A 13,605-nucleotide genomic window follows, 5' to 3' on the forward strand; every position below is an offset into this window, starting at 1 on the left:
AGAGTAACGAACTTTTGGGAATACATTTTTCTAGATGGGTAGATCACATAACTAATGACGAGGTATTGAATAGAATTGGGGAGAAGAGGAGTTTGTGGCACAACTTGACAAGAAGGGAGCGGTTGGTCGGATATGTTCTGAGGCATCGAGGTATCACAAATTCAGCATTGGAGGGCAGCATGGATGGTAAAAATCGTAGAGGGAGACCAAGAGATGAATACACTTAGCAGATTCAGAAGGATGTAGGTTGCAGTAGGTACTGGGAGATGAAGAATCTTGCACAGGATGGGGTAGCATGGAGAGCGGCGGTAGACAGGCACAATAAAATAACACACACACAAAATTTCTAGCTTTCACAACCAACGGTTGCTTCTTCAGGAAAGAGGGAAGGAGAGGGGAAGACAAAAGGATGTGGGTTTTAAGGGAGAGGGTAAGGCGTCATTACAATCCCGGGAACGGAAAGACTTACCTTAGGGGGGAAAAAAGGACAGGTATACACGCACACGCGCGCGCGCACTTACAGACACAAGCAGCCATATGTAAAGGCAAAGAGTTTTGGCAGAGATGTCAGTCGAGGAGGAAGTACAGAGGCAAAGATGTTGTTGAAAGACAGGTGAGGTATGAGCGGCGGCAACTTGAAATTAGCGGAGGTTGAGGCCTGGTGGGTAACGGGAAGAGAGGATATATTGAAGGGCGAGTTCCCATCTCCGGAGTTCGGATAGGTTCGTGTTTGTGGGAAGTGTCCAGATAACTCGGACAGTGTAACACTGTGCCAAGATGTGCTGGCCGTGCACCAAGGCATGTTTAGCCACAGGGTGATCCTCATTACCAACAAACACTGTCTGCCTTTGTCCATTCATGTGAATGTCCAGTTTGTTGCTTGTCATTCCCACATAGAAAGCTTCACAGTGTAGGCAGGTGAGTTAGTAAATCACGTGGGTGCATTCACACGTGGCTCTGCCTTTGATCGTGTACACCTTCCGGGTTACACGACTGGAGTAGGTGGTGGTGGGAGGATGCATGGGACAGGTTTTACACCAGGGGCGGTTACAAGAGTAGGAGCCAGAGGGTAGGGAAGGTGGTTTGGGGATTTCATAGGGATGATCCGAGAGGTTACGAAGGTTAGGTGGATAGCAGAAAGCCACTCTTGGTGGAGTGGGGAGGATTTCATTAAGGATGGATCTCATTTCAGGGCAGGATTTGAGGAAGTCGTATCCCTGCTGGAGAGCCACATTCAGAGTCTGATCCAGTCTCGGAAAGTATCCTGTCACAACTGGGGCACTTTTGTGGTTCTTCTGTGGGAGGTTCTAGGTTTGAGGGGATGAGGAAGTGGCTCCGGTTATTTGCTCCTGTACCAGGTCGGGAGGGTAGTTGCGGGATGCAAAAGCTGTTTTCAGGTTGTTGGTGTAATGGTTCAGGGATTCCGGACTGGAGCAGATTAGTTTGCCACGAAGTGGAGTGGGTGGCAGCTGTCATAATGGAGGTACTGTTGCTTGTTGGTGGGTTTGATGTGGACGGACATGTGAAGCTGGCCATTGGGCAGATGGAGGTCAACGTTGAGGAAAGTGGCATGGCATTTGGAGTAGGACCAGGTGAATCTGATGGAACCAAAGGAGTTGAGGTTGGAGAGGAAATTCTGGAGTTGTTCTTCACTGTGAGTCCAGATCGTGAAGATGTCATCAATAAATCTGTACCAAACTTTGGGCTGGGTAACCAAGTAGGCTTCCTCTAAGTGACGCATAAACAGGTTGGTGTAAGAGGGGGGCCATCCTGGTACCCATGGCTGTTCCCTTTAATTGTTGGTATGTCAATTTGGTTGCAGTCCCTCTACTGGCCTCTTCCTAACCGACATGTGGCCATCACTGGCACTGAGGCAGAAACAGCTTTCATCAGAAAACACAACAGACCTCCATCCTGCCTTCCAATGGGCTGTCACGTGACATCAGTGAAGTCGCAAATGCTGGCTGTTTGCGATGATTCGAATGCACACTACAATACATCTGGTACAGAGAGCTATCATCGAAGTAACCAGTTTGTAACAATTTGTTGTCACTGTGGTGCCAACTGCTGCTCAAATTGCTGCTGCAGATGCAGTACGATGTGCAAAAGCTGTACGCCAAACACTTCTTGCGACCATACATTCTTGTGACCGACACTGCCAACGATCACTTACAGTGGCTGTATGTCTGTCAAGTCTTTTTGCAATATTACAGAATGGACATCCAGCTTCTCATAGCCCTGTTACACGACTTGTTCCAACTCAGTGTGGTGTCGATAATGACACCTTTGTCGCTTGAAGGCATTCTTGACTAACATCGACTCACCGTGTCCAGTCTCAGAGGTAACCAATGCTCACAACTGTTACGTTGTGTACAAAGGGTGTTCAAAAAGTTTTGCACAGTCATCTCTAATTGTTTTATTTTTTGCAGTAGGAGAATGAAATTTTTTGTGAACATACTTGGAACATTTAGCTATACATTGAGCCTACTCATGTAGCCTCCATCAGCTGTGACGCATCTGGCCCAACGTTCTTTTCGTGATGTAAATGCCCTCTGGTAAAATTCTGGGGATTGACTTTTACACCATAGCTCAACACAGGAAATAAGGTCTTCCTCACTATCAAATGTTTTATTACGCAGGTGGCCCTTCAGACGACCAAAGAGGTAAAAATCAGACGGAGCCATGTCTAGACTGTAGGGAAGATGAGGAATAATTTTGCAAGCCATCCTGCAGACATCTATTTAAGGATCTGGGGATCCTCACAGGAATAGCAGTGTGCATAGCTATAACACTAGGAGAAAGGATCATCTTCACTATGCAGGGTTAAATCTGACTTTGGCACAGAAAGGGGTAAATTACGCTGCCACAAAAGTCTTTGGTCACCTACCAAACAGCATCAAAAGCCTGAAAGATAGCAACTAACATTTAAAAATAAATTAAAAGAATTTCTAGATGACAACTCCTCCTACTCATTGGCTGAATTTTTAGATATAAATTAAGGGAGGGAAAAAAACTAACTTAAGCATTAGTGTCATGCAATATTTTATATAATGTAATATCTTGTACAGACATCTTTCATTAACCTGACACGTTCCACATCATTACGAAGTGTCGTATTCATGATCTATGGAACAAGTATTAATCTAATCTAATCTCTAATCTTGTGGAGCCAGGTTCCAAAAAGTCAATGAAAATGACATCACACTGATCTTAGAAGAAGGAGGCCCTCACCTTTTGGCCTGCTATTCGTGAAAGTCTTGGTTTATTCTTCCAAGGGGAATCTGTATGACGCCACTCCACGGGTCGGGTTTGCTCTCAGGTTCGGGTAAAACAATCGTGTTTCATCCTGGATAATGACACTGTTAAAACAATGTTTCCACTCTTCAGTTAAGGTCTTTATGAGACCCTCGCACGCTTTCTTCCTGATTGTTTCCATTTCTCTTGTCAATAATCTAGGCACCCAATGTGCACTGATTTTGATGTACACTATTGACTGTACCAGTGATAACACATTACTCAATTATAAAAGAGTCATTTCAGCAAGCTCTCGTGTCATCACACATCTGTCATTTTGGATGATTTGATCAATGGTCTCCTTATTCACATCGCTCACTGCCGTCAGAATCTCTGTCTCACTGTGCTTTAATTCAGTATATATCTTACTATGTCACTGGGGACTTTATCAGTTTTCATTTCATTAGCACAGAAAAAGAGAAATGCTATCCTCGCTTACTGTGTGCAAAGTATAAAGGAAAGCTTATTCTTGCTGATCTACTATACATCTTTTTTTACGTCTCAAATGCTTTTTCTACAGGGAGCCATCCAAGGTCCAGGAGAGTTTGCCGAGGGCCTGGTTTTGGGTGTACGCAGTCTGTTCGGGCACACGGTTGGCGGGGCTGCAGGTGCCGTCTCCCGTATCACCGGTGCCATGGGTAAGTGGCACTCCAACAAACTGTGTTAACGTCGTGTCATTTATCGTGAGCCACTGAGGTACTACTCTATTATCTTCTGGACTAAAAATCTAATTGTCTGTCCTTGAACAAAAAAGAAAAAAAATGCTGTTGAGTCTATACTTGATGCACAATAATGTGCTATGAGAAATATTTGGAGAAAAATAAAATACTGAAAACTGTTTTGTGGACATTGAGAAATCCTTTGACTGTGTATCACTCGGCTACATATGGGAACATTTGAAGTTCCTGATCACATAAGAAATAGTCACATTAGTATGTGTAGAGAGAAAGAAATGGCCTTTCCCAGGGAAGATTAATATTAAAAGGAACTAATGTACATTTTTATAGTTATCTTTAAAGTTGAATTTACCACTCCTGCCCATATTTTTACACACCATGTAGCCAAGATTATAAATAGTGTCCAATAAAGTTTACATTTTCTTTGGAGGTGGCAGATTCTACCATTCTTCTGACAGTGATTATATGCTGTGTACAATTCTAATGAGCTATATGACTCTTTTAGCTGTGCTTTCTTCTTTTCTGTCACTGATTAATATTTGCACACTGGTTTTTGTACGCCTCAGACAGACAGTATTTCAAATTTTCTTGAAATATTTTTCAATAAAATGCACAAATTTTCTTTTTATGAAAATTGTGTGTGTGTGTGTGTGTGTGTGTGTGTGTGTGTGTGTGTGTGAGGTATACAGGGTGTGTCAGGAGGAAAGATACATGCTTTGATGGATAATGCTACTGGATGGGTGATAATACTGGTGAATTAAGATACTGTTATGATATGGTTTGTTTAATTGTGTACATTTCCTCACGGAAGGTGTTCAGACAGTCCACCGCCAACTTCAATGCATGTTGCTGCTCTTGTAGACAGATGTCGCGTCAGCAGTCAGAGCTCAGTTTTGCATTCCTATACCTGGGCACAATCGTTTAAAATATGAGCGAGAAGTTCCTCTCTTGTGTCCACTCTGTACTTGCAAACATCACTCTTCTGCCACCCCCACAAACAGTAATCCGAAGGGGTAAGATCGGGTGACCTCCGTGGCCAAACAATGACCCCATGGTGACCGATCCCACGACCAGGATACGTTGTGTGGGGATACTGTGTCACTGGCTGTACAGAGCATATGTAGGAACTCTGTCATGCTGAAAGTATAAATGAGCTCGTGTTGCCAAAGGGATATCTTCCACGTATTCTGGTAACACATTTTGAAGAAACTCAAGATACCATGTCCCAGTAAGACAGTTATCTAAAGCAACTGGACTGATGAGTTGGTCATCAGTAATACCAAACCACTGAGAAACATCATTCAAAATTCATTTTCTAGGTAGTGTGCACATTTTGATTTGCCCACAAATTGGAGATGAGCGTGTTGTTAATTCCATTGTGGGTAACTGTCGAGTAGTCGGTGAACAGAATATGTGGACTCAATCGATCGTTGGCCATCATCCATTGACAGAATTCTTGCCGGGTGGCAGCATTTACTTCATGCAGATGATGTACACTCTGCCAATGAAAGGGATACAGACTATGCTCGTGTACTGTGCATGTCACTGGTGTTTGTAGAATACCAATCTCCCCAAAAATTCTTCTAGAGCTAGTAGTAGGGTTGTGTTCAACTACTTGAAGAACATTTTCAACTTCATTAAGAGTTTGTTGTCTCGGACATTCAGAGACAACATTTATGCTGGGAAGCATATGCAGTGCTACATGGCTTTTGTGTTTAATTACGGACTTACTATTTTATCAGTTGATTTGTTTTCACCATGTAACGCCCGCTGTTTATGTCCTCTTCGTTGCTGAGTGATGTATCATGTTTCGTACTGACGCCGCAACTCTTCCTTTCCTATATCTTTACTACTTTTTAATCTATATAAATGATGAACTATTGGTTTTACTGGTTAACAACTTTTTAATAACTGTGGAATTATTACAGGCATCGGGTCCTACCTAATGTGTCACCCGCCTATGTGTTTTACATAAACCTTTAGAGACTCGATCGATCTGTTTACAAAGAGGAAGCAGAATATCTCTTCCTTTGACGTCGTCCGACAACGACCTAGGGAGCTCGACGCCCTCGCGTCCCGGGCTCTTCCGTGGCTCGTGGTAGTTTGCAGCATTTATTTTATTCCTCACCCACTTGCCGCTACGTTGAACTTTCGCGGTGATTGTCGGGCAACGTCTTCCACATTATCTGCAACATAAATAAACTTTCTTACCACAGTATTTCTGAAAACCTAAAAACAAACTTAAAGAACATAATAATAATAATAACTGTTCTTACAATTATTTGTATATGTCTTGGTCGATTTAATGAGGGGTGGGACAGTCCCAAGCTTGTGACACCACACATACCACGTTCACACTAAACACCCTGCTATCTGGCACTCTGCAATTTGGAAACCTTTCTCGGTATTATCACAGAGCAGCTCTGGAATTCCCATTGGACAAACCTTAGACAAAAACCATGTCAACATACTCTCTACGTGTGAAAAGATCCGTGGCATTTTCACTACACAAAACTGTATTTGTTGTTCTTGTAATAACACTGTCGTACAGTGCACTGCGACAAGCACTGTCGGACTGAAACTTGAAGTAAACAACTGCACCATGCACAAGTGAACTGCGTACGGACATGGCTAGTAAGGATGATGCCACACATTTTCCATTACTAGTTGTTTTCAATGGTTTCCTGGAACCAGTTAAGAAAAGGGCAGAAGTTTATTAGGAGGTTTTTGTTCAGAATCACCACTAGTATCACCCCTCAAAGCATGTACTTCTCCTCCTGACTCACCCTGTATAAGCATGCTTGGGATGGATGATAGACATTAGATGTAGCTTTCCAAATAATGACTTGCGTGTTGTTTTTTTATCTCCCACTAAGGCCCAGATGATTTATTTTTTTCTTATTTTAGACTAAAATCTTCAAGCTGGTTAGTTTTCCCAAACCACCTCCTCAAAAATTAATCTGTACTTAACTACTGAAACTATATATGCATAATATACTCTTTTTACAATTAAATCAGTGATGCTATATAAGATATTGCTGGGTAGTTTCCAGAGTGCAGACATGCATTAAAATTAGGAAAGTAAAAAAGATGTGCATAGTGGCCGAGTATTAATGAACAGAAAGTAAGGACGAAGCATAAGACAGTGTCCCATTTACAATTTTGACTTTTGACAACATAAATGCCTAAAGACGCTGTTGTGATTATATTTCAGTGTAAACATTCAGAAATGTTACTCTGCAGGGAAAGGGCTAGCAGCGCTAACGTTCGACAAGGAGTACCAGCGTAAGAGGCGTGAGGCGTTGCAGCAGCGGGCACCCAATGTGCAGACGGGCCTGGCACAGAGCGGCAAGGGCCTCGTCATGGTACGTCTCTCTCTCTCTCTCTCTCTCTCTCTCTCTCTCTCTCTCTCTCTCTCTCTCTCTCTCTCTCTCTCTCTCTCTCTCACTCACACAAAATAGATATTGAAAATAGACTTTCAGGGAAGGAATGTAAGATAGGGGCTCATGAAAGTAAATTCTATAGGGCATTGTAAAACGTAAGCAAATATTACTTTCAACACAAACTTATGTTTTTTAAAATGGATGCCACTAATTTTTTCTTACGGCATCAATAACACAAAGAATCACAAATAGAACGGTGTTGGTTTGCATCTGAATATGTGAGTTACCATAATAATTTCAAACCCAAAGAAAGCAGGTGCTGACAGATGTGAAAATTACCAAACTATCAGTTTAATAAGTCACAGCTGCAAAATACTAACGCGAATTCTTTACAGACGAATGGAAAAGCTGGTAGAAGCCGGCCTCGGGGCAGATCAGTTTGGATTCCATAGAAATGTTGGAACACGTGAGGCAATACTGACCTTACGACTTATCTTAGAACAAAGATTAAGGAAAGGCAAACCTACGTTTCTAGCATTTGTAGACTTAGAGAAAGCTTTTGACAATGTTGAATGGAATACTCTCTTTCAAATTCTAAAGGTGACAGGGGTAAAATACAGAGAGCGAAAGGCTATTTACAATTTGTACAGAAACCAGATGGCAGTTATAAGAGTCGAGGGGCATGAAAGGGAAGCAGTGATTGGGAAGGGAGTGAGACAGGGTTGTAGCCTCTCCCCCATGTTATTCAATCTGTATATTGAACAAGCAGTAAAGGAAACAAAAGAAAAATTCAGAGTAGGTATTAAAATCCAGGGAGAAGAAATAACAACTTTGAGGTTCGCCGACGACATTGTAATTCTGTCAGAGACAGCAAAGGACTTGGAAGAGCAGTTGAATGGAATGGACAGTGTCTTGAAAGGAGGATATAAGATGAACATCTACAAAAGCAAAACGAGGATAATGGAACGTAGTCAAATTAAATCGGGTGATGCTGAGGGAATTAGATTAGGAAATGAGACACTTAAAGTAGTAAAGGAGTTTTGCTATTTGGGGAGCAAAATAACTGATGATGGTTGAAGTAGAGAGGATATAAAATGTAGACTGGCAATGGTAAGGAAAGCGTTTCTGAAGAAGAGAAATTTGTTAACATCGAGTATAGATTTAAGTGTCAGGAAGTAGTTTCTGAAAGTATTTGTATGGAGTGTAGCCATGTATGGAAGTGAAACATAGACGATAAATAGTTTAGACAAGAAGAGAATAGAAGCTTTCTAAATGTGCTGCTACAGAAGAATGCTGAAGATTAGATGGGTAGGTCACATAACTTATGAGGAGGTACTGAATAGAATTGGGGAGAAGAGGAGTTTGTGGCACAACTTGACTAGAAGAAGGGATTGGTTAGTAGGACAAGTTCTGAGGCATCAAGGAATCACCAATTTAGTACTGGAGGGCAGTATGGAGGGTAAAAATTGTAGAGAGACACCAAGAGATGAATACACTAAGCAGATTCAGAAAGATGTAGGCTGCAGTAGGTACTGGGAGATGAAGCAGCTTGCACAGGATAGAGTAGCATGGAGAGCTGCATCAAACCAGTCTCAGGACTGAAGATCACAACAATAACAATGTCCGAGAAATTCCAAAGTGAAGTTGAAACTTGAAATAAATGAATCGTGCCACTGTTGCACACCCTGAGATACAAGCATGAGTCCCAAGTTGCTCATAATTACAATGTGATTGACATACTACAATGCAACAAAAGCTGTACTTATTCCTGTTTTCAATGTTATGCAGTGGACTGGAAACAAAACAGATATCCTGTCACACAACTATGCTTTACCCCTTGAAATGTTTTTTACTCTCTCCCATTGTATTTGGAGCCAAGTCAGAAGACTGACATTTGATGTGTCGCTCGATGTATCATGTTGATTTATTTTTATTGTGACTTGGTCACTGTTAATGATCTTCAATGCGGAGGTCCTGCAAAGCAGATCTCTGTAGAACTGTGCTTAGCATGAAAAGACTTGAACTCTTTCCCTTTGCAGCTGTTATTGGTGGAAGGAAAAATAATCAATGACTTCATCATTTCATCACTGGCTGACTGGTATTTGTTCCAGTGGATATACAGATCACACTTTCTTTGTAACTTGGAGCAGATATAAATTAAATACAAGGGCTATCCACAAAGTACATTACGTTTTAGAATTAAAAATAAATAAAGTATTTTTTTTAAGATTTATTTATAACAGAGATTATTAGAGACGTTCCTTAGTTGTACATTTCACACTATTTCATTATTTATTTCTCTAGTATATGTAGATGAGCAATGCACATGTCAAAAACAAAATATAAAATGTTTTACAAATGTAAAAAATATATTTTCGAAAGATGTACCTCGAAGTACCATTTACAGAATTTCTCACTCTACTAATGAGAGGGTAATTTTACCATGATTGTGACAGATGGTGGACTAGTGGTTTGGAATCTTTTCAGAGACTTATAAATCCCAAACCAGTTCAATACACAGTGTGGTAAGGAAGTGTGTTGTCAGCATTACACACAGATGCTAAAAAACATCACCCCTCTTCTTTCACTGCCCAAGAGAAGGAATCTTTGTCCTTAACACAATGCTCATAAAGCATTTGTTTACTCTGAATTCTTGACTAACACGCACAAGAAGAGATGCGAGTGCAGCTTACGTGTCACATTTTGAGGCTGTGTTTCTCTGTATCCAGCCCAAAGTCCGAAGATAGTCATGCTCCAGCATCTAAATATGTGAAGAAATGAAAGTTATTTGTAAAAAAGTAGGAAACATGCTATAAATTAGTTAAAAAGATGGACAACTTTGACAGTGCACAGCACTTACATCTCTTCTGGTTTATCTCCGTCAAGAATTCAGAGTAAACTAATGCTTTATGGACATTGCATGAAGGACAAAGGTTTCTTTTATTGGGCTCTGAGAGAAATAAGATATCATCTTTTTCCAGCTGTGTAATGCCGATCGTTGTCTTACTTGACAGACTGTACCAGTGTAAGATAAAACAATTGCTTTCCTTTTGCAGGGTGTAGTTGATGGAGTGACTGGTGTGTTTACCAAACCCATCTCGGGAGCCAGGGAGGAAGGCGTAGAAGGTTTCTTCAAGGGTGTCGGCAAGGGCATGGTCGGCCTGGTCACGCGGCCCACAGCCGGTGTCATTGATTTTGCCAGTGGCTCACTAGATGCTGTCAAGCGGTGAGTGTGTGGCAGTTCTCGTCACTTCGTAACATATCCACCGCCAAGTTTAAAGTTCATTTCCGATAGGTGTGGAGGGTAGCAGTTTTTGACTTAATCTCCCACGACCAACACCACTAACCTGCAAATAAACAAATGAAAGAGTGTCTCTCTCTCTCTCTCTCTCTCTCTCTCTCTCTCTCTCTCTCTCTCTCTCTCTCTCTCTCTCTATCTCTCTCTGTGTGTGTGTGTGTGTGTGTGTGTGTGTGTGTGTGTGTGTGTGTGTGTGTGTGTGATCTTTAATTACCAATATTCACTTTCCCACATAATCACCAGCCAATTGGATACATTTCTGCCAACAATGAACAAGTTTTCTGAAACTGTCACGGAAGTAGTCGTCTATCACAGTTCTCTCAACATCTTCAGCAGAAGCATAATGATGTCCCCGTAGATTGTCTTTCATTGTTGGGAATAGATGAAAGTCAGACAGTGCTAAATCTGGACTGTATGGAGGATGCCGTACAGTGGTGGGATTCAGTCTCTGAAGTTCTGCTGTGGTGGCATGTGAAGTGTGTAGTTTGTCATTCTCGCTTCAAAGTTCACAGCATTGTGATGTAATGCTATGAATTTATTGTTGTTCCACAATGAAGGAAATCAACACCATCTGCTTCTGTGGCCGTGAATTTTGCAGCTGAGGGCTGCGTCTTGAATTTCTTTTTCTGGGGCGAGTCTTTGTGTCTGTATTCCATAGACTGAAGTTTGGTGTACCCATGTTTTTTTCTCCTTTCACAGTTAAATGGAGAAAGGAGTCACCTTCACTCTGTGAGAGGAATTCCTTCAAGTCTGTGCCGTTTCATTTCGGGAGTCAGCATCTGGGGTACCTATTCTGGACAGATCTTCCGATAGATAGGCAAAGCGATAATGTCACCCACACATTCTTATGATCCCGAAATAGATTTGTCCTAAGACAGGTGGCACTATTATGCTAGAAAGGTGTTTTAGCAGGTAGGCGCTACAGGAGATTTTTTTACACATACAGCTGATGTGCTCCTTCCCTGTAAGATGCTCATCCATTGTGGTACACAGGAATTTATGTTTATCAGTTGTTTCGACTGATAAGTCTGGCTAAGTATCCACTTGTCTTGATTTATAATTTAGCAGAGACTCCATTAGAATTGTCTTATCCTTATTTAGTTCCTTTTGTTTTTGGTGAGATATTCTGTGATGAGGCTAATGTTCTCTGTATTGTTTTGCACTGCTGTTTCGTAGAATCCTAGCTTAAAAAGAGATATGTCAGCATTATTTACAAGATTTGAGTTTTGTGGAATTATTATATCATTGATGTACACAATAAGCAAAATCGACCTGATAATGATTCTCTGAGGGACTCCACAGTTAAGAATTTTATAAGATTATTTTTACTGTTTGTGTATATCCCACACTTGTATGACACAGCTCAACACATTGTCTCCTGTCAGCAAAGCTGGAACTTAAGAAATCTAATGCCACTCCTCTGACTCCATAAGTTTCTAATTTATGTAGAAGGATAGAATGATTTATAGAGTCAGAGGCTCTGGATAGGCCTGAAAAGGTGCCAATAACTTTGTTCCCATGATCAAGTTTATCCAATATACTGCATTCTGTCAGGAATTCAGCTGAGATGTCATCCCAGCCATTGGTGTATTTGCTTTTAAGTTGGAAATGCTTCTCAAATAACTTGATAAATTCTATGACCTGACTGAAATCAAAAGTCCACAAACATCCACAAGTTTCATTCATGAGTTTGAAATAATTCAGAGTCCCCCCTGCTCATAGAGCAAATTGTGGAGACACGAGCTGCATAATATCTTACCACACCGCCAACCCACTGCAGATGAAACCATCTCCTGCCCCTCCCGTCCTCCCCTTTCTCCTCCTCTTTCCTTCCCCATCTCCGTCTACCCCCTCCCCCTCCCCCTCCATCAAAATTTGAAATAAATGTACAAAATAATCATTTATTATGAAAACTCACAGATATATTATATAAATAACATACTATGTGTTGCAGAGTGCTTGAAAATGGCCTTTGAGTGGATATAGGCCTATAGCCAATGAAAATAGTCACAATCATAACAACTGCTACACAAAGCAGTATTTAACCTTATTGTACAACACACAGCAGTATTTTAGCTTATTGCACACATAATGTCCTTACAAGTTATATAAGGACATCCATGTATTTACATGTAGAATTGTGTCAAAATTTCAAGAACTTTTGGAGACATACAATTTTGAACAAATGAACATTTACATTTTTATTTATATGTATGATGTATAAATACACATGAGGTGCGACAATAAAGTAATGAGACTGATATTCTTTGTGAGATGTGGCAACCCTGCATGCTTGCCTAGGCACAATATCTTTGACCTTGTCTATAAGCTGCTTCTAGTCAAAGCGGCACATCGATGCAACTGGTGAGTCATGAGTTGTGCTGTAATAAGTTAACATGTTTTTGTGTCTATTGTCACGGAAATGGAACTGCATAATATTGCACAATGGGATGCCATTTCTTTTTGCATTAAATTAGGTGAAAACGTGAAAATTTACAGTAAGCTTCAGAAGGCTTTTGGAGAGGAGGTTATGTCAAGAGCTCAAGTTTTTTATTGGCATAAAATGTTTAGTGAAGGCAGAACTAATGTTAAAGATGAAGACCGCAGTGGACGACCACCAACTTCCAATTCCAAGGGAATTGTTCATAAAGAGTGGGTGCCTCCTGGACAAACAGTTAACCAATATTACTACAAAGAAATTTTAGAAATACTTCGTAAAAGAGTTCTTCGTGTCCATGCCAACATACCTGATAATTGGATTCCTGATCACGATAATCCGCCATCCCGTACTGCTCTGTCAGTACAGCAATTTTTAACCTCAAAACAAATTTCAGTACAACCACAGCCAGATATCCCTCTGTGCGACTTTTTTTCTATTCCCAAGAGTCAAAACAGCGGTAAAGGGACACCATTTTCAAGCAACACAAGATGTCCAAAACAACTGTGGTGAGCG

The 13,605-nt window shown here is 41.0% G+C and overlaps 1 protein-coding gene across 1 annotated transcript in view; it reads left to right on the forward strand.

Annotated features, from left to right (window-relative positions):
* LOC126293289 (intermembrane lipid transfer protein Vps13-like) overlaps nt 1-13,605 on the forward strand; it is a 391,345-nt gene that overhangs the window by 357,459 nt on the left and 20,281 nt on the right. Inside the window, 3 exon segments of the mRNA XM_049986411.1 lie at nt 3,815-3,932; nt 7,215-7,336; nt 10,411-10,580. Coding sequence (XP_049842368.1) covers nt 3,815-3,932; nt 7,215-7,336; nt 10,411-10,580 — 410 coding nt within the window.

Source organism: Schistocerca gregaria, chromosome 10 (assembly GCF_023897955.1).
Source record: "Schistocerca gregaria isolate iqSchGreg1 chromosome 10, iqSchGreg1.2, whole genome shotgun sequence".
NCBI lineage: Eukaryota > Metazoa > Arthropoda > Insecta > Orthoptera > Acrididae > Schistocerca > Schistocerca gregaria.